We start from the raw sequence: 18,307 nt of genomic DNA on the forward strand, positions 1-18,307 counted from the left end.
TTCAAGCCGCCTTCGTACCCTGTGTTTTCTGCAAGTACGCTCAATTTCAAGATCAATAGGAAATAATTCAGTATTTTTATGCCTTAGTGAACGCCTTAAGTTCATAAACAGAATAAAATAAAAATAGAAAAAAAAACTTAATAAAAATAAGAATAAAATAATAATGAACCGAACAACCTAAAATAAATTTGAAAAGAAAAACTTAAAGAAAACAGTTTAATAAAAGTGTCCCCGGCAACGGCGCCAAAAACTTGATTGCTATAATCTGCAAGCGCACAGAGTCAATCACAGTATAAACTCCTGGACTACTCCAGGGTCGATCCCACGAAGAACACTATTAACTGTTATCTTGAATAATCAATTTTGATGATAAGGAAAAAAAGCAAATAAATAATATTAATGTAATTAAAAAGAATAATTATGAATCTAAAGTTAAGAAAAATTCCAATTACGAGAAGACTAGGGATTTGGGTTCACCTATTAGATAATTAACTAACTCTCCTAAATATTAATTCTTGTAATTATAGTGATGATTGCTCCAATTATATCCTAACACTCAGTCGAGCTACTAGGTTGTATCCCATTAACTGTGATCATCCGTCGATATCTCACCAACATTAATTGAACCCATTAAGCAACAATCAAATCTCACCACAAATACCTAAAGCTATGTCTAGTCTAGGTCAATTGTGTTTATCTTACGAGTTCTAGGTTCATAATTCACCTGTCAGTTCTTCTTATAAACCCTGATATTAGAATTATGCAATGGCCAGTCACACAATCCACAAATAAAACACATAAAATAAATATAATCAAGTTCAATCATTAAACTGAAATTGGAAGAATTAACACATGAAAAGTAGTCAATTGATCTAATCAGGCTAATCCAAATCCCTAATTAAAGTTCTAGCCAATAACCATAATTAAATGTATGTAAGTTCAAGAAACATTATTCTAGAAATTTGAACAAGAAATAATGTAAGAAAGAGAAATAATTTAAGCCTAAGAGATGATAGCTGCGATTGAAGCTTGAAAATTCCTTGCGATGGAGTCCCTGAAGTCGCCGCCGCTCCCAAGCTTCCGTGATCTTCCTCCTCGTTCTTTTTTCTATTCGCTTCCGTCTCCCCTATTCTGTCGTCTCTCTAAAACAAAACCAATTTAAAAGTGTTTTTTTTTTTGTCTTTACTCTTCTACTGCCGTGAAAGAATAAAACCCCATCATCCCTAATTCCCCTTTTGATTTTCCTTATAATGATGCGCCAATCTGACCAAGAAAACAAACAAAACAAATCTATACTATATATAAAAACAAAATCCTGAAATTTTAACTTTCTGACCAATTCCTAACAAATCTCTCTTCCTAATAAAATATATTGATTTCTACTTTCCCATTCGTACAATAATTCTGCGTTAAAATTCTATTCCAATATTATAAAGTAGTGTAATACAATCTATACTATATATAAAAAAAAAAATCCTGAAATTTTAACTTCCCGCCCAATTACTAAAAAATCTCTTTTCCTAATAAAATATATCAATTTCTACTTTCCCATTCGTACAATAATTCTGCGTTAAAATTCTATTCTAATATTATAAAATAGTGTAATACAATCTATACTACATATAAAAACAAAATCCTGAAATTTTAACTTCCCGTCCAATTCCTAAAAAATCTCTTTTCCTAATAAAATATATTGATTTCTACTTTCCCATTCGTACAATAATTCTCCGTTAAAATTCTATTCTAATATTATAAAATTGTGTAATACAATCTATCTATACTATATATAAAAACAAAATCCTGAAATTTTAACTTCCCCCCAATTCCTAAAAAATCTCTATTCCTAATAAAATATATTGATTTCTACTTTCCCATTTGTAAAATAATTCTGCGGTAAAATTCTATTCTCAAATTATAAAATAGTGTAATACAATATATATTATATATAAAAACAAAATCCTGAAATTTTAACTTTCCGCCCAATTACTAAAAAAATCTCTCTTCCTAATAAAATATATTGATTTCTACTTTCCCATTCGTACAATAATTCTGCGCTAAAATTCTATTCTAATATTATAAAACTAGTTTTTTATGCGCATTGCGCGATTGGGATAACGCCCAATGCTATTTTTTTAAATAAGTACTTTAAAGTATATTAAGGCAGGATTATATTGAAATTGTTCATGCATAGATAATTGAAGGGTGAATTTGCGTATTTGAATAAATAATTCTTCTCCCAAAGGTTGAGTCCCCAACCCCAAGGGCCCCCCACACTCCGACCCGACAGAGCATTTAAATCCTGAAATTTTAAATATATACTACATATAAAAACAAAATCCTGAAATTTTAATTTCCCGCCCAATTCCTAAAAAATCTCTTTTCCTAATAAAATATATTGATTTCTATTTTCCCATTCGTACAATAATTCTGGGTTAAAATTCTATTCTAATATTATAAAATAGTGTAATACAATCTATATTATATATAAAAACAAAATCCTGAAAATTTAACTTCCCGCACAATTCCTAAAAAATCTCTCTTCCTGATAAAATATATTGATTTCTACTTTCCCAATCGTACAATAATTCTGCGTTAAAATTCTATTCTAATATTATAAAATAATGTAATACAATCTATACTACATATAAAAACAAAATCCTGAAATTTTAACTTCCCGCCCAATTCCTAAAAAATCTCTCTTCCAAAAAAAATATATTAATTTCTACTTTCCCATTCGTACAATAATTCTGCGTTAAAATTCTATTGCAATATTATAAAGTAGTGTAATACAATCTATACTATATATAAAAACAAAATCCTGAAATTTTAAATTCCAGCCCAATTCTTAAAAAATCTCTTTTCCTAATAAAATATATCGATTTCTACTTTCCCATTCGTACAATAATTCTGCGTTAAAATTCTATTCTAATATTATAAAATAGTGTAATACAATCTATACTATATATAAAAACAAAATCCTGAAATTTTAACTTTCCGTCCAATTCCTAAAAAATCTCTTTTCCTAATAAAATATATTGATTTCTACTTTCCCATTCGTACAATAATTTTCCGTTAAAATTCTATTCTAATATAATAAAATTGTGTAATACAATCTATCTATACTATATATATAAAAACAAAATCCTGAAATTTTAACTTCCTCCCCAATTCCTAAAAAATCTCTCTTCCTAATAAAATATATTGATTTCTACTTTCCCATTAGTACAATAATTCTGCGTTAAAATTCTATTCTAATATTATAAAATAGTGTAATACAATATATATTATATATAAAAACAAAATCCTGAAATTTAAAAATTCCCCCCAATAACTAAAAAAATCTCTCTACCTAATAAAATATATTGATTTCTACTTTCCCATTCGTACAATAATTCTGCGCTAAAATTCTATTCTAATATTATAAAATAGTGTAATACAATCTATACTATATATAAAAACAAAATCCATAAATTTTAACTTCCCGCCCAATTCCTAAAAAATCTCTCTTCCTAATAAAATAGATTGATTTCTACTTTCCCATTCGTACAATAATTCTGCGTTAAAATTCTATTCCAATATTATAAAATAGTGTAATACAATCTATACTATATATAAAAACAAAATCCTGAAATTTTAACTTCCCGTCCAATTCCTAAAAAATCTCTTTTCCTAATAAAATATATTGATTTCTACTTTCCCATTCGTACAATAATTCTCCGTTAAAATTCTATTCTAATATTATAAAATTGTGTAATACAATCTATCTATACTATATATATAAAAACAAAATCCTGAAATTTTAACTTCACCCCAATTCCTAAAAAATCTCTATTCCTACTAAAATATATTGATTTCTACTTTCCCATTAGTACAACAATTATGCGTTAAAATTCTATTCTAATATTATAAAATAGTGTAATACAATATATATTATATATAAAAACAAAATCCTGAAATTTAAAAATTGCCCCCAATAACTAAAAAAATCTCTCTTCCTAATAAAATATATTGATTTCTACTTTCCCATTCATACAATAATTTTGCGCTAAAATTCTATTATAATATTATAAAATAGTGTAATACAATCTATACTATATATAAAAACAAAATCCATAAATTTTAACTTCCCGCCCAATTCCTAAAAAATCTCTCTTCCTAATAAAATAGATTGATTTCTACTTTCCCATTCGTACAATAATTCTGCGTTAAAATTCTATTCTAATATTATAAAATAGTGTAATACAATTTATACTACATATAAAAACAAAATCCTGAAATTTTAACTTTCCGCCCAATTCCTAAAAAATCTCTATTCCTAATAAAATATATTGATTTCTACTTTCCCATTCGTACAATAATTCTGCGTTAAAATTCTATTCTAATATTATAAAGTAGTGTAATACAATCTATACTATATATAAAAACAAAATCCTGAAATTTTAAATTCCCGCCCAATTCCTAAAAAATCTCTATTCCTAATAAAATATATTGATTAATATATTGATTTCTACTTTCCCATTCGTACAATAATTCTGCGTTAAAATTCTATTCTAATATTATAAAATAGTGTAATACAATCTATACTATATATAAAAACAAAATCCTGAAAATTTAACTTCCCGCCCAATTCCTAAAAAATCTCTCTTCCTAATAAAATATATTGATTTCTACTTTCCCAATCGTACAATACTTCTGCGTTAAAATTCTATTCTAATATTATAAAATAGTGTAATACAATCTATACTACATATAAAAACAAAATCCTGAAATTTTAACTTCCCGCCCAATTCCTAAAAAATCTCTCTTCCTAAAAAAATATATTGATTTCTACTTTCCCATTCGTACAATAATTAAAAAAATATATTGATTTCTACTTTCCCATTCGTACAATAATTCTGCGTTAAAATTCTATTCCAATATTATAAAGTAGTCTAATACAATCTATACTATATATAAAAACAAAAATCCTGAAATTTTAACTTTCCGCCCAATTACTAAAAAATCTCTTTTCCTAATAAAATATATCGATTTCTACTTTTCCATTCGTACAATAATTCTGCGTTAAAATTCTATTCTAATATTATAAAATAGTGTAATACAATCTATACTATATATAAAAACAAAATCCTGAAATTTTAACTTTCCGTCCATTTCCTAAAAAATCTCTTTTCCTAATAAAATATATTGATTTCTACTTTCCCATTCGTACAATAATTCTCCGTTAAAATTCTATTCTAATATTATAAAATTGTGTAATACAATCTATCTATACTATATATAAAAACAAAATCCTGAAATTTTAACTTCTCCCCTCCCCCCGCCCCCCCCCCCCCCTCCCCCCAATTCCTAAAAAATCTCTCTTCCTAATAAAATATATTGATTTCTACTTTCCCATTCGTACAATAATTCTGCGTTAAAATTCTATTGCAATATTATAAAGTAGTGTTATACAATCTATACTATATATAAAAACAAAATCCTAAAATTTTAAATTCCAGCCCAATTCCTAAAAAATCTCTTTTCCTAATAAAATATATGAATTTCTACTTTTCCATTCGTACAATAATTCTGCGTTAAAATTCTATTCTAATATTATAAAATAGTGTAATACAATCTATACTATATATAAAAACAAAATCCTGAAATTTTAACTTCCCGTCCAATTCCTAAAAAATCTCTTTTCCTAATAAAATATATTGATTTCTACTTTCCAATTCGTACAATAATTCTCCGTTAAAATTCTATTCTAATATTATAAAATTGTGTAATACAATCTATCTATACTATATATATAAAAACAAAATCCTGAAATTTTAACTTCACCCCAATTCCTAAAAAATCTCTCTTCCTAATAAATTTTAATAATATATTTTTGTTTTATTATTATTTGCTCATTGTTCACTGAATTTTTGTTCATTGGCTACCTCTGTACATATACGAAATTAGAGTTCGCTATTCACTGATTTTATTTATTTATTTTGAATATTAGTGTTATTGCATTATATTTGATTTTTTAAAAATTAGTTTGAATTTTATTTTTAAGGTCCTATAGTGCTGCTGCAACCTGTAAGTAGCCATTAATCTTCTTTCAGTACATTGCGATGTCTCTGCCTGATTGATTGATATTGATTTGCAATGCTAATTAAGTATAATTTTGGAAATTTCTTTGATTACAATTGACTACAAATTACCTATATCTTATGCATCATCTATGGCTTCAAAGCAAAGATTTCAATTACCTCTATCTTATGCATCTTACAGAGTATCCAAAAGTTGTTAACTGATGGTACTAAACATGGACTCAAGAGCTTTTTGTCAAAAAGACGGTCATGGGCTTTTTATCACCAAATATTGTGAAGGAGATGAATGCTTGTCATTAAAGATGGTACTATTACTGGGGTATGCCTTGTCCCCTGGCTTGAGTTTTCTAATGTTAATGTCTTTTAATTTTTTGAAGAAATCATGTTGGTGACTAGACAAGCAATATTTGGTCTGGGAAGTTGGAATTGGAACCCACATTTTTAGATTGGAAACTATAGCATGTGATCCTATATCAACTATTTTTTGATTCAATGCTAACATTCGTTACAAATTTATTACTTTTTTGTTCTCTGATCTCATTTTGTTTTCTCCACTTTGCATTACTTTTTCATATATCAAAATCCATGGTCCTGAATATGATGATGAATCATATATAGAAGAGTTTGGAGAAGATGACTTGGTTGGGATAGTAGTAAATTAACACTTATTTCAAAATGGTATGTGTGCGGCTACCTGTGTCTTTGTATTTGCATGCCAAATGAATTGAAATGGCCGGTGTTGATACCCTGTATAGATTGATAATTGAAGGTTGCAAAAGAATTGGTTCTTTGTGACTCATGAACTGATTTTCTATTCAAAACTTTTGGTGCTTTTATTCCCTATTACTCAACAGTAAATTCTAGCAAAATTGCATTTTTTGTCATTTGCAGGCCAGTAATGATTAACTTCCTCAATCAGACATAATAGAAAGATGCAGTATTCCTAGACCTGCAGCAGGTCTTGTAAATGTAGTATTGTCAAAGGAAATGGAGAATGCAGCTCAGGTAGTCACTATCTTTGGTGAATAGTTGACAAATGCAAGAAACTTATGTATTATGGTTGCTGCTGCAGTGTTGTATCTAATGGTAGTGAAGCTTGAGCTCAAGAACTTCCTGTCAAAAAGTCGACACTGCATGTTGATGACTTTGACTGCATTATCAAGAGAGAGAAAAGTGAGCCTATTGGACCATCTCTTGATTGCCTAATTTGTAAGCCAGCTTTCAATGTTGCTCGCCATTGCATGACCTAGAATGGATTGCATGAGGTCCCTGGTGATACTGAGCATATTAATTTTTAGAATTTGTAGTATTATGCATGAATTTGCCATTTAACTGAGATAGTGGAGTAGGTATCTAGTTTCATGTCATAGGGATGACTGATGAACCGGTTGTTTCTATTTAGAATGTTCAATTTTGTCATGATAATATAACTGTCTGTTGAGAATTTCATTGTGTCTTACAGCTTATGTGATTTTGCAGATTGAATATGGAGAAACAGATGCATGGCTGTAAATGGATCTCATGTTTCATTTGAGTGTTCTTCTACTGCCGCAATTGGATACCAAGTTAAGTGCCACAAGGTTTAGGTTGGTTGCACCCATTTGGATTAGTTAGTGGTTTGTATAGGCATTATGCCTTTGTTAGGTGACCATTTTTGGGTCACATGTTAAACATTATTTTGGTAGCAATGAATAACTCCTTAATAAAAATATTTCTTTATTAAACTTTTCCTTTTGGCTGTAATTTTTTCTTTATATATATATATATATATATATATATATATATATATATATATATATATATATATATATATTTATTTATTTATTAATTTATTTATTAATTTATTTATTTTTTTAAAAAAATGGTTACTTTCCGAGACACCCACTTGTAAGTGGGTGTCTTGGAAACAAATTAATAAAATAATAATAAAGGACTATCCGAGGCACCTGTAGTGGAGCAGGTGCCTCGGAAAGTCTGTATTAAAAAATTAAAAAAAATCATTTTTCGCTTTTCGAGTCACCCTTTACGGGTGACTCGGAAAGCGGAGGAGAATCACAGTCTCCAAGATCCGAGTCACCTGTACAGGTGACTCGGAAAGTGTTTTATGGGTGACTCTAAAAGCTTTTTTTGTACTAGTGAAAATATATTGATTTCTACTTTCCCATTAATACAATAATTCTGCGTTAAAATTCTATTCTAATATTATAAAATAGTGTAATACAATATATATTATATATAAAAACAAAATCCTGAAATTTAAAAATTCCCCCCAATAACTAAAAAAATCTCTCTTCCTAATAAAATATATTGATTTCTACTTTCCCATTCGTACAATAATTCTGCTCTAAAATTCTATTCTAATATTATAAAATAGTGTAATACAATCTATACTATATATAAAAACAAAATCCATAAATTTTAACTTCCCGCCCAATTCCTAAAAAGTCTATCTTCCTAATAAAATAGATTGATTTCTACTTTCCCATTCGTACAATAATTCTGCGTTAAAATTCTATTCTAATATTATAAAATAGTGTAATACAATCTATACTACATATAAAAACAAAATCCTGAAATTTTAACTTCCCGCCCAATTCCTAAAAAATCTCTATTCCTAATAAAATATATTGATTTCTACTTTCCCATTCGTACAATAATTCTGCGCTAAAATTCTATTCTAATATTATAAAGTAGTGTAATACAATCTATACTATATATAAAAACAAAATCCTGAAATTTTAAATTCCCGCCCAATTCCTAAAAAATCTCTATTCCTAATAAAATATATTGATTTCTACTTTCCCATTCGTACAATAATTCTGCGTTAAAATTCTATTCTAATATTATAATATAGTGTAATACAATCTATACTATATATAAAAACAAAATCCTGAAAATTTAACTTCCCGCCCAATTCCTAAAAAATCTCTCTTCCTAATAAAATATATTGATTTCTACTTTCCCAATCGTACAATAATTCTGCGTTAAAATTCTATTCTAATATTATAAAATAGTGTAATACAATCTATACTTCTATACTACATATAAAAATAAAATCCTGAAATTTTAACTTCCCGCCCAATTCCTAAAAAATCTCTTTTCCTAAAAAAAATATATTGATTTCTACTTTTCCATTCGTACAATAATTCTGCGTTAAAATTCTATTCCAATATTATAAAGTAGTGTAATACAATCTATACTATATATAAAAAAAAATCCTGAAATTTTAACTTCCCGCCCAATTACTAAAAAATCTCTTTTCCTAATAAAATATATCGATTTCTACTTTCCCATTCGTACAATAATTCTGCGTTAAAATTCTATTCTAATATTATAAAATAGTGTAATACAATCTATACTACATATAAAAACAAAATCCTGAAATTTTAACTTCCCGTCCAATTCCTAAAAAATCTCTTTTCCTAATAAAATATATTGATTTCTACTTTCCCATTCGTACAATAATTCTCCGTTAAAATTCTATTCTAATATTATAAAATTGTGTAATACAATCTATCTATACTATATATAAAAACAAAATCCTGAAATTTTAACTTCCCCCCAATTCCTAAAAAATCTCTCTTCCTAATAAAATATATTGATTTCTACTTTCCCATTTGTACAATAATTCTGCGTTAAAATTCTATTCTAAAATTATAAAATAGTGTAATACAATATATATTATATATAAAAACAAAATCCTGAAATTTTAACTTTCCGCCCAATTACTAAAAAAATCTCTCTTCCTAATAAAATATATTGATTTCTACTTTCCCATTTGTACAATAATTCTGCGCTAAAATTCTATTCTAATATTATAAAACTAGTTTTTTATGCGCATTGCGCGATTGGGATAATGCCCAATGCTATTTTGTTAAATAAGTACTTTAAAGTATATTAAGGCAGGATTATATTGAAATTGTTCATGCATAGATAATTGAAGGTTGAATTTGCGTATTTGAATAGGTAATTCTTCTCCCAAAGGTTGAGTCCCCAACCCCAAGGGCCCCCCACACTCCGACCCGACAAAGCATTGTGGGAAGTTGCAAATCACGGTGACTCTATGGTTCAGTAGACAGGGCCAAATGCTGATACGCACAAGGAATCTGCCCATTTTGGACATAATTCCCGCACTGCCGCCGCCAAGGTTCAAACCTTGGTCTCTTCTCCCAAATACTACCCACTAAACCATTGAGCTAAGCCTGTGCGAGTTAAATAGGTAATTCTAAGTTTACTAATGCAAGATAATATAGTCAAGATTGATTATAATTGTCAATAAAATAATTGTATAGGTATAGTTGAAACCAAATACGGGACATAAGGGAGAACAAATAAAAATTAGGGCATAAAATATTAAATATATAGTAATATTGTTTGAGGAGATTCCGACATTAGGATTTATGGTTAAGTTCTATTAAGACTTTAATATTAGAATTAGATTAATGGTGTAGTTATAATTCTATATTAGACTTTAATATTTGAATTAGACTAACGGTGAATTAACGGAAAAGTTAAATGAATAATCATATAATTAAGGATAAATTAGAAAATCTTAAAAGAAAAAAATTAAAACCTGAACAATATGAACCATTCATTTGATTTAATAATTTGGCGGTCATTTTTTCTACCCAATGTTAATAATTAAATAAATTCGCTGGTCAAATCCGCTAGTATAATCCGCTAACGCTAACCGCTAATTGCTGATTGTCAAACAAGGACATTGCGAGGTAGTTCTCACTTCAATTTGTTGTGTGATTTGAATACTCTCTTTGTCACAAAATCTCTCAAGTAGTTAATATGGTTGGCTTTATTAATTATATTTTTTTAATTTTTTCATGGTGTTAATAAAATACTTGGTAAATAAATATATAGCATTATTTTGTATTATAACTTTGATATTTAATTAGAAAAATAGTGCACAAAAAAAGATAATAGATAATGTAGTGAATATAATCAATTGATGAATTTGAATGCTACCATCTTTTGTTAGAGTCTCCTCTACATTCTACCGTCTTTTGTCTCCTCCGCCGCCATGGCCATGAAAATACACAAATGGTAGGACAAATTGTTGTAGTTTACGCTCACATGGATTTGATCTAGGGTGTTTTTAGGAGAAAAATTATGTGTAAAGGCTTGCATTAATTGTACTGTTTCGGATATCGAATAGGCTTTCATCGAAAATTTAATTAATATTGTAATCCCAAGAAGCACCATAAATAACAAAAACATATCAAATAGACTTTCATTGTAAAGCTATAGATTTAATTAATATTGCATTGTTTCATATTTTCTATTAATCAGGAATCAGAATCCTTAATCATAATATCATAACATTTAATAACTCCATTATTAATTCAATAAATGTAATCCTTTGTTAATCGCGAGAACAAAAATAGCTATTTTATTTTTTCAAATGTTGTGGTTTTTTTTTTTTTTTTTTTTTTTTTTTTAATAGCAAAGGATGTTGTGGTTATTTTATAAAAATAAGGATAGAAATAATAATTGTAATAATAATTGCTCACCAAAATAATAATTGTAATATTAATTACTTCCCAAACCATATAACTTTATTATAATTAAGATATTAAAAATCAGTTATAACAATTATATATATAAGAAAATAATAATAATATATATAATACTTTCGAAGTTGGGTTTGATCAACCCACTCAAATATATATTTATATACTATCTATTTACACACACACACACACACACACACACACACACACACACACACACACATATATATATATATATATATATATATATATAGGAGTGATCACATGTGGCCATATTGTTAGGTGTGATCATATGGTCAATTATAGACCATTAGATTAGATAGATCTAATGAATCATATTAATCAAGATTTTTTCAGTATTTTCGCGCACATTCTTCTACCCAGCGAACTGTAAGGGTAAACTTGTCATAAAACACCGGAATAAGGAAAATCACATTGTTGTGTATTTTATTACACTATTGGTGCATGTTGTCAACACTGTTGGTGTATTCTGAAACTCGACCGCTATAAATGGCCACTGTAATTGTTAAGGAAAGAAATCACATGTTAAGGAAAGAAATCACAAGTGTTGAATATTAGGAAAGTTGTCTTACTTTCCTATTCTCTTACTTTCCTATTCTTATTAGTAGTTTCCTAGGTCCATAGAAGTATAGAATAGACATAGAGAGACAATCTATTGTATTCTTTCAATATAATCTATTCTCTTGTTCTTTGGTTCTCACATATCTTGCTTCCGCCTAACTGGCGGGTGGTGGATATTCTCCACCCGCCAGGTCTTTCAAATTCTGAATTTTAACATGTCATCAGAGATTTTGGTTTATTATATCTTGTGGATTGTGTTGTTTGGTTAATTATTGTGGGTCCATAGGATTAGTCTCATATTTTGGTATGAGTTGAGTCGTTGTAGCTTGTTCAATGTCAATCAGTCCAGGGTGCTGCAATGATGGGCAGCACGGATGCTAGGAGGGATGCGGACCTAGCATATGCCACGGCAGTTATGAGAGGCTGATGGTTGAAGAAGAATTGGTTCGGGATGAACCAATTGTCAGGGTGCTGCAGTGATGGGCAGCACGGATGCTAGGAGGGATGCGGACCTGGCATATGCCACGGCAGTTATGGGAGGCCGATGGTTGAAGAAGAATTGGTTTGGGATGAACCAATTGTGTGCACCAGGAAAACAGGAAAACACTGTGTTGGGCAGCGCTAATGATGGTTTGTGGTGCGAGAGGCAGGAGCACTGTGGTGTTAGGCAGTGTTGATAACGGTGTGGGGTGTGAGTGGCAGGTGCGCTGTGGTGTTTGGCCTGTTTTGGCTTCGTGGAAGCTTAGTTAGTGCAACAGATTGAATGGTGGACTGATTTAATAATCTTTCTTTATAATTGGTCAAATTATTTAATTATGGTAAATTTGGGAATAATTAATGATGGTAATAGAAATTCTAGAAGAATATAGAATTGAACAATATTTAATTATTGTTATATTATTATTGTGACTCACGGAATACAAGAGTTAATGTCATTTTTGGTTCTAGACTTATTGGGGCATTGACACTTTTCATCCTCCATAATAAAAACAACAGGAATATCATCCAACCCCTCCCTTAACCTTTCCGCATCAACTATAATAGGTATGTCCCTACTCTTTGCCTCCTGCACTACAATCAAAGCAGTCTCATGCAGCCTTCCATCTAAGTAGACAATATTTACTCCAAGCGCTGAAGACAATTTTGATTTGGGTATGTAGACCCTCAGATATCATGGGTGGATATCCTGGAGTGAAAATGCACGTGCGAGTTTTTTTTTTTTTGGTTGTCAACAATGACATATGTGAATGGTGAGTTTCATCCTTTGGACACCACCATAAAAGATGTATCAACACCATCCCTTTCAAACTCATCAAGTATTCTTTCGCTATGCGAGTCATCAGCAACCTTAGATATGATCCTTGGATTAAGACCAAGACGAATTTTATCATCCGGGTTTTATCAAAGCATTGCCAGTGTTACCACCTCCTTGAACCTCAAAGCTGGTGCTCCGAATTTATCATCCGGGTTGGGGAATGAAGCTACAGCAGCCAGGAAGTCAACACCGGCCATTCCAACACCTCAGACAATGCGATTTTTGGGGAGCGGTGGATTCCACATTTTCAGCTTGAAACTTCAATGACTTTCAGGTAAAATAACAGAGTTTTTGAGGTTGTGCACCAAGTAGTTGTGGTCAGAGAGAGAGAGAGAGAGATGGGAAGGATATTTGTGGTCAATATGGAAGGGAGGACTTACAGGTGCAAATTCTACATCACGCCATCTACAACTACAACTGCTATTTACCATAGGAGGGTTCGCCGACCTGCTGCCCTCTCTGCTTCGCCGGAACAAAAAACCACCGGTGAATGTCCCAACCTCGCCGGATCTGTTGCTGCACCGCCAGATCTGCCTTACTGGTCTGTCGCCGAAAGGAGTTACTGCCTCGTATGCTCGTCGTCGTACCCACAACTCGCCGGAGAAGAACCTCGCTGCTACTCACTACCGACGGTTACTACTTAGCCGCCAAGTCTCGCCATCTCGCCTCACAGGAGTCACAGCAGCGCTGGTCTAAACAAGATTAGAAGAATAAGACATAAAAAGACATAAAAGCCCTTCTAATTCACGGTCAACAAACGGCTTCATTGACGGAGGATCAAAACTGTCCAACGACCAATAACAGTGTCTACTAAGTGGCAATTTTTATTATGGAGGATGAAAAGTGTCAATGCCTCAATAAGTCTAGGACCAAAAATGGCATTAACTCCGGAATACAATACAAGAATATTTAATTATGGTTATATTATTATTGTGCCTCACGACCATTATATACTAACAGTACTTGAAAAGAAACTAATAATAATAATAATAATATAATTATAATATAAGTGGTAATAATAATATCTAAAAGTAATTAAGTGTTAATAATAATAGTAAGAATATTAACGTAAGAGTTGTAACATAGAATAAATTGTAATAATTAATAACTATAGTCTAGGATTAAATTTGGAATTGTCAGGAAAGATAAACGACCTCTGGTGAAATTAACTCTTAAATAACTATATATCGATTTAAATATTCTTAATATATTACAACAATTCCATTCCGTGCATCGCACGGGTGAAAATACTAGTTTAATTTAAAGCAAAACAATTATATCCTAATGACATAGTTAACTTAATTAAACTTTTCTATTAAAATACTTATTAAAAATAGAATGGATAACACTACCAAATAATTTTAATAGTATAGTAGATAAAATAAAACTCCTATTAATATTAATAAAAATGCAATATTAGCCTAATATTTATTAAAACCAATCTAAACTAGTAACATATAAATAATATAATATTTATTATAAAATCAACCATAAAACTTAATTTATTTATGCAACTCACTAACTAAAATTACTCTAAATAATGCCTAGAAATTAAGCTTATCACAAACATTATGATGAGCTGCGGTTCATCGGTCGGTTGCGATCGACCCCTTCGTATTGCGATACGAGGCAGGGTGCTGCGGGGCCGTGTCAGAGCTATATGCGCTGACCCTCATGTATGGGCATGTGATTGGTCCTGTGGCGCCACCAAAGTGTACTTGTGTGTGATGAGATACGAATTGGGATGTTGATATGAATGAGATGAAGTGAATCTGTGACCATAGGATACATGCTAGTATCTTTATATGCTTTATTATAACTGTTGAATGTGCTTGTCCCTATCTGTCGAGTCTATTCTTGGTTTTAAAACTAGTGTCTCCTAAGTATATATCTTCCTACTTCAAAATGGTTTTCGTATATATATATATATATATATATATATATATATATATATATATATATATATATATATATATATATATATAATGTATTTCAACACGTTGGAGTGGGTTACCGGCATCTCTCGCTTAACAGATATATTTGGCTTTCAGGCACAGATGAGTAGACACTGGAGCGCGCTAGAGACTTGGAGCGTAGAGTAGATAGTTTCCCTTTTTGGCCTGCGTGTCATGCTTACGTACTGACATTATTGAGGATGTTAGTCAGTTAGCCTGTGCACCTGAGTTCTCTAGCTCGGGTGTGGCATAGCACCCCGTATTCTTATGTTATGTTTTTAATGAGAATTCACCTTTATTCTATAAGTCTTAAAAGTTTTAAAATTTCGGGGTGTTACAGCCGCCACCACCACCGCCACCACCATCGCCACCGCCGCCACCACCACCACCATCGCCACAATTGTCGCCGCCACTGCCACCGCCACCACCGCTGTCCCCCCCCCCCCCCCCCACCACCACCACCGCTGTCCCCACCACTGCCACCGCCACCACCACCACTACCACCCCAGCACCACCACCGCCACCACCAGCACCACCACCGCCACCACCATCACCACCACCACCACCATCATCGCCGCCGCCACTACCACCACCACCATCGCCACAACCGTCGCCGCCCCCACCACTGCCACCGCCACCACCACCACTACCACCCCAGCACCACTACCGCCACCACCACCATCACCACCGTCGCCCCCACCACTGCCACCGCCACCACCACCACCACCACCACCACCACCACCACCACCATCGCCACCACCACCGCCGCCGCCGCCGCCGCCACCACCACCACTGCCGCCGCCACCATCACATTTTTATAAGGGTATTTATGTCTTTTAAAACATATTTCATTTCTATTCCTTAAATCAACCAAACACTGTAATATAATTCCTAAAGTCTATTCCTTCCCCGAACCAAACAATAGAATACAATTCCTAATCTATTCCTTGCCTATTCCATTCCTTATGGAATAACATTCCTATTACCTCAAAATTCATTTCGTGAACCAAACGTGCTGTTAGAGTGTCTCTCACCACTGATACTTGTACATCATTGCAATGGGGTGAATTACATGTGTCTTGCATGTCATTTTATTGATCATGATCAGAAATTGCATAAAAGGATAATTAACTTTTTTCCAATTACAAGTCATAAGGGTGAGGATGTGGGTAAAGTAGTTGAAAAGTGTTTGCGTGATTGGGGCATTGATAATGTTTTCACCATTACGGTTGATAATGCTAGTTCTAATGCTGTTGTCGTAGGATACTTGAAAAGAAAGTTAAATAATTTGGGTACTAGTATCTTACAAGGAAAATATCTTCATATGAGATGCATTGCACATATCATTAACATTATTGTCACCGATGGGATGAAGGATATGAATGAATCAATTGCTAAAGTTAGAGGGGCTATAAGATATGTAAGGCAATCACCATCTAGGTTGCTCAAATTTAAAGGTTGTGTTGAAATGGAAAAGATTCAATCGAATGCTTTGTTGAGATTAGATGTGAGCACTAGATGGAATTCCACTTACTTGATGTTAGATTCAGCTCAAAAGTTTGAGAGGGCATTTGAGAGATTTGAAGAAGTTGACCCTAATTATAGACATGATCTCTTGTTTGGTGATGGTGTTCCAAATCATGAAGATTGGGAAAGTGTTAGGAAATTAAGCATGTTCTTGCAACAATTTTATGATTTTACTGTGAAGATATATGGTTCTTTGTATGTTACTGCAAATGTTTATCTTGATGAAGTTTGTGATGTTTATTCTACTTTACGTGAGTGGTTGAAAAGTATTGATTCTGAGTTTAGTTCAATGGCTAAAAGAATGGTTGAAAAGTATGACAATTATTGGGGGAATGTGGAAAAAATGAATATGTTGCTGTAATTTTGCATTTCCTCAATTTAAGGATATTAATATGAGTAAATGACTGATGGATTAGACTGACAGAATCAACGATGATATCAGTCAGTTAGATAGATAGCTGATTTGTTTGCAGAAAGAATAAACTAAGGCAGACAGCAAAAACAACACACAAGATGTTTAGCCAGTTCGATACAGTGTGTATCTACATCTGGGGGACGATCACAGAGGCGTCCAGTCCACTAACTCATAACCCAATGTACAAAGGTAGAGAAACAATAATCTCACCCAAGTGCCCCACACAAGGTACGTACCCAGTCTACACAGATTTAGTGGATTGTTGAAGTTGGAGAGCCGTGCATACAGAAGTCCAATGAAATCCCTTCACTTGGAGAGCTAACTCTGATGCAGTCCACTTCAGTGATGCAGTCCAAAGTTGTTCCCACAACTGTGTGATCTTAGCGTCCTTTTCGTTTAAGCAACGATATCTCTTCTCACGTTCTTTATCATAATCAACAAGAACAAATTGTCTTGAGAAGAGGCATGATAATCAAAGATGTGGTCTCTTAATATGTGTCGAAGTGTTTTTTTCTTCTCAAATGCGTAACCCTAATTCATGACCGAATAAGGATACTTATACTTCCATAGCAATAACACTTTCCATAAGCATCTCTGATTATTGTAGATGGTAGGACGATATGAGAAGGATGTAATCTTAAAGATTCGGTCTATATATTTTCAAGACAGATCCGCTGATATTCTTTCCAAAGCTGACTTCTTAAACTGCGTTCAGTAAAAAGGAAACATCTTCCTAAAACAGATCTTCAGTGTCAGTACGTCTGTTGCTGTATCTGATCAATCAGTCTTCTATAACACAAATCGACACCAAGCTAACCCTATCTTAGATTGCCATAATAATATTGTCAATTATATGTTGGGGTTTTTTGAGCAATTAAAACACTAACAAACTCCCCCTTTGGCTATTATTT

At 31.8% G+C, this 18,307-nt stretch overlaps 1 protein-coding gene across 1 annotated transcript; it reads left to right on the plus strand.

Annotated features, from left to right (window-relative positions):
* Nucleotides 1-16,526: 16,526 nt before the first annotated feature.
* On the plus strand, nt 16,527-17,342 carry LOC109147340 (zinc finger BED domain-containing protein RICESLEEPER 2-like). The gene has a single exon (XM_019295002.1). It carries the CDS (start codon nt 16,527-16,529, stop codon nt 17,340-17,342), a length of 816 nt encoding a protein of 271 aa, XP_019150547.1.
* Nucleotides 17,343-18,307: the final 965 nt, after the last annotated feature.

Source organism: Ipomoea nil, unplaced genomic scaffold (genome assembly GCF_001879475.1).
Source record: "Ipomoea nil cultivar Tokyo-kokei standard unplaced genomic scaffold, Asagao_1.1 scaffold1993, whole genome shotgun sequence".
NCBI classification, from domain to species: Eukaryota; Viridiplantae; Streptophyta; class Magnoliopsida; order Solanales; family Convolvulaceae; genus Ipomoea; species Ipomoea nil.

What these genes read in the sequence shown, in the direction of transcription:
- LOC109147340 (XM_019295002.1), top strand. Translation starts at nt 16,527, where the DNA reads ATGTGTCTTGCATGTCATTTTATTGATCATGATCAGAAATTGCATAAA.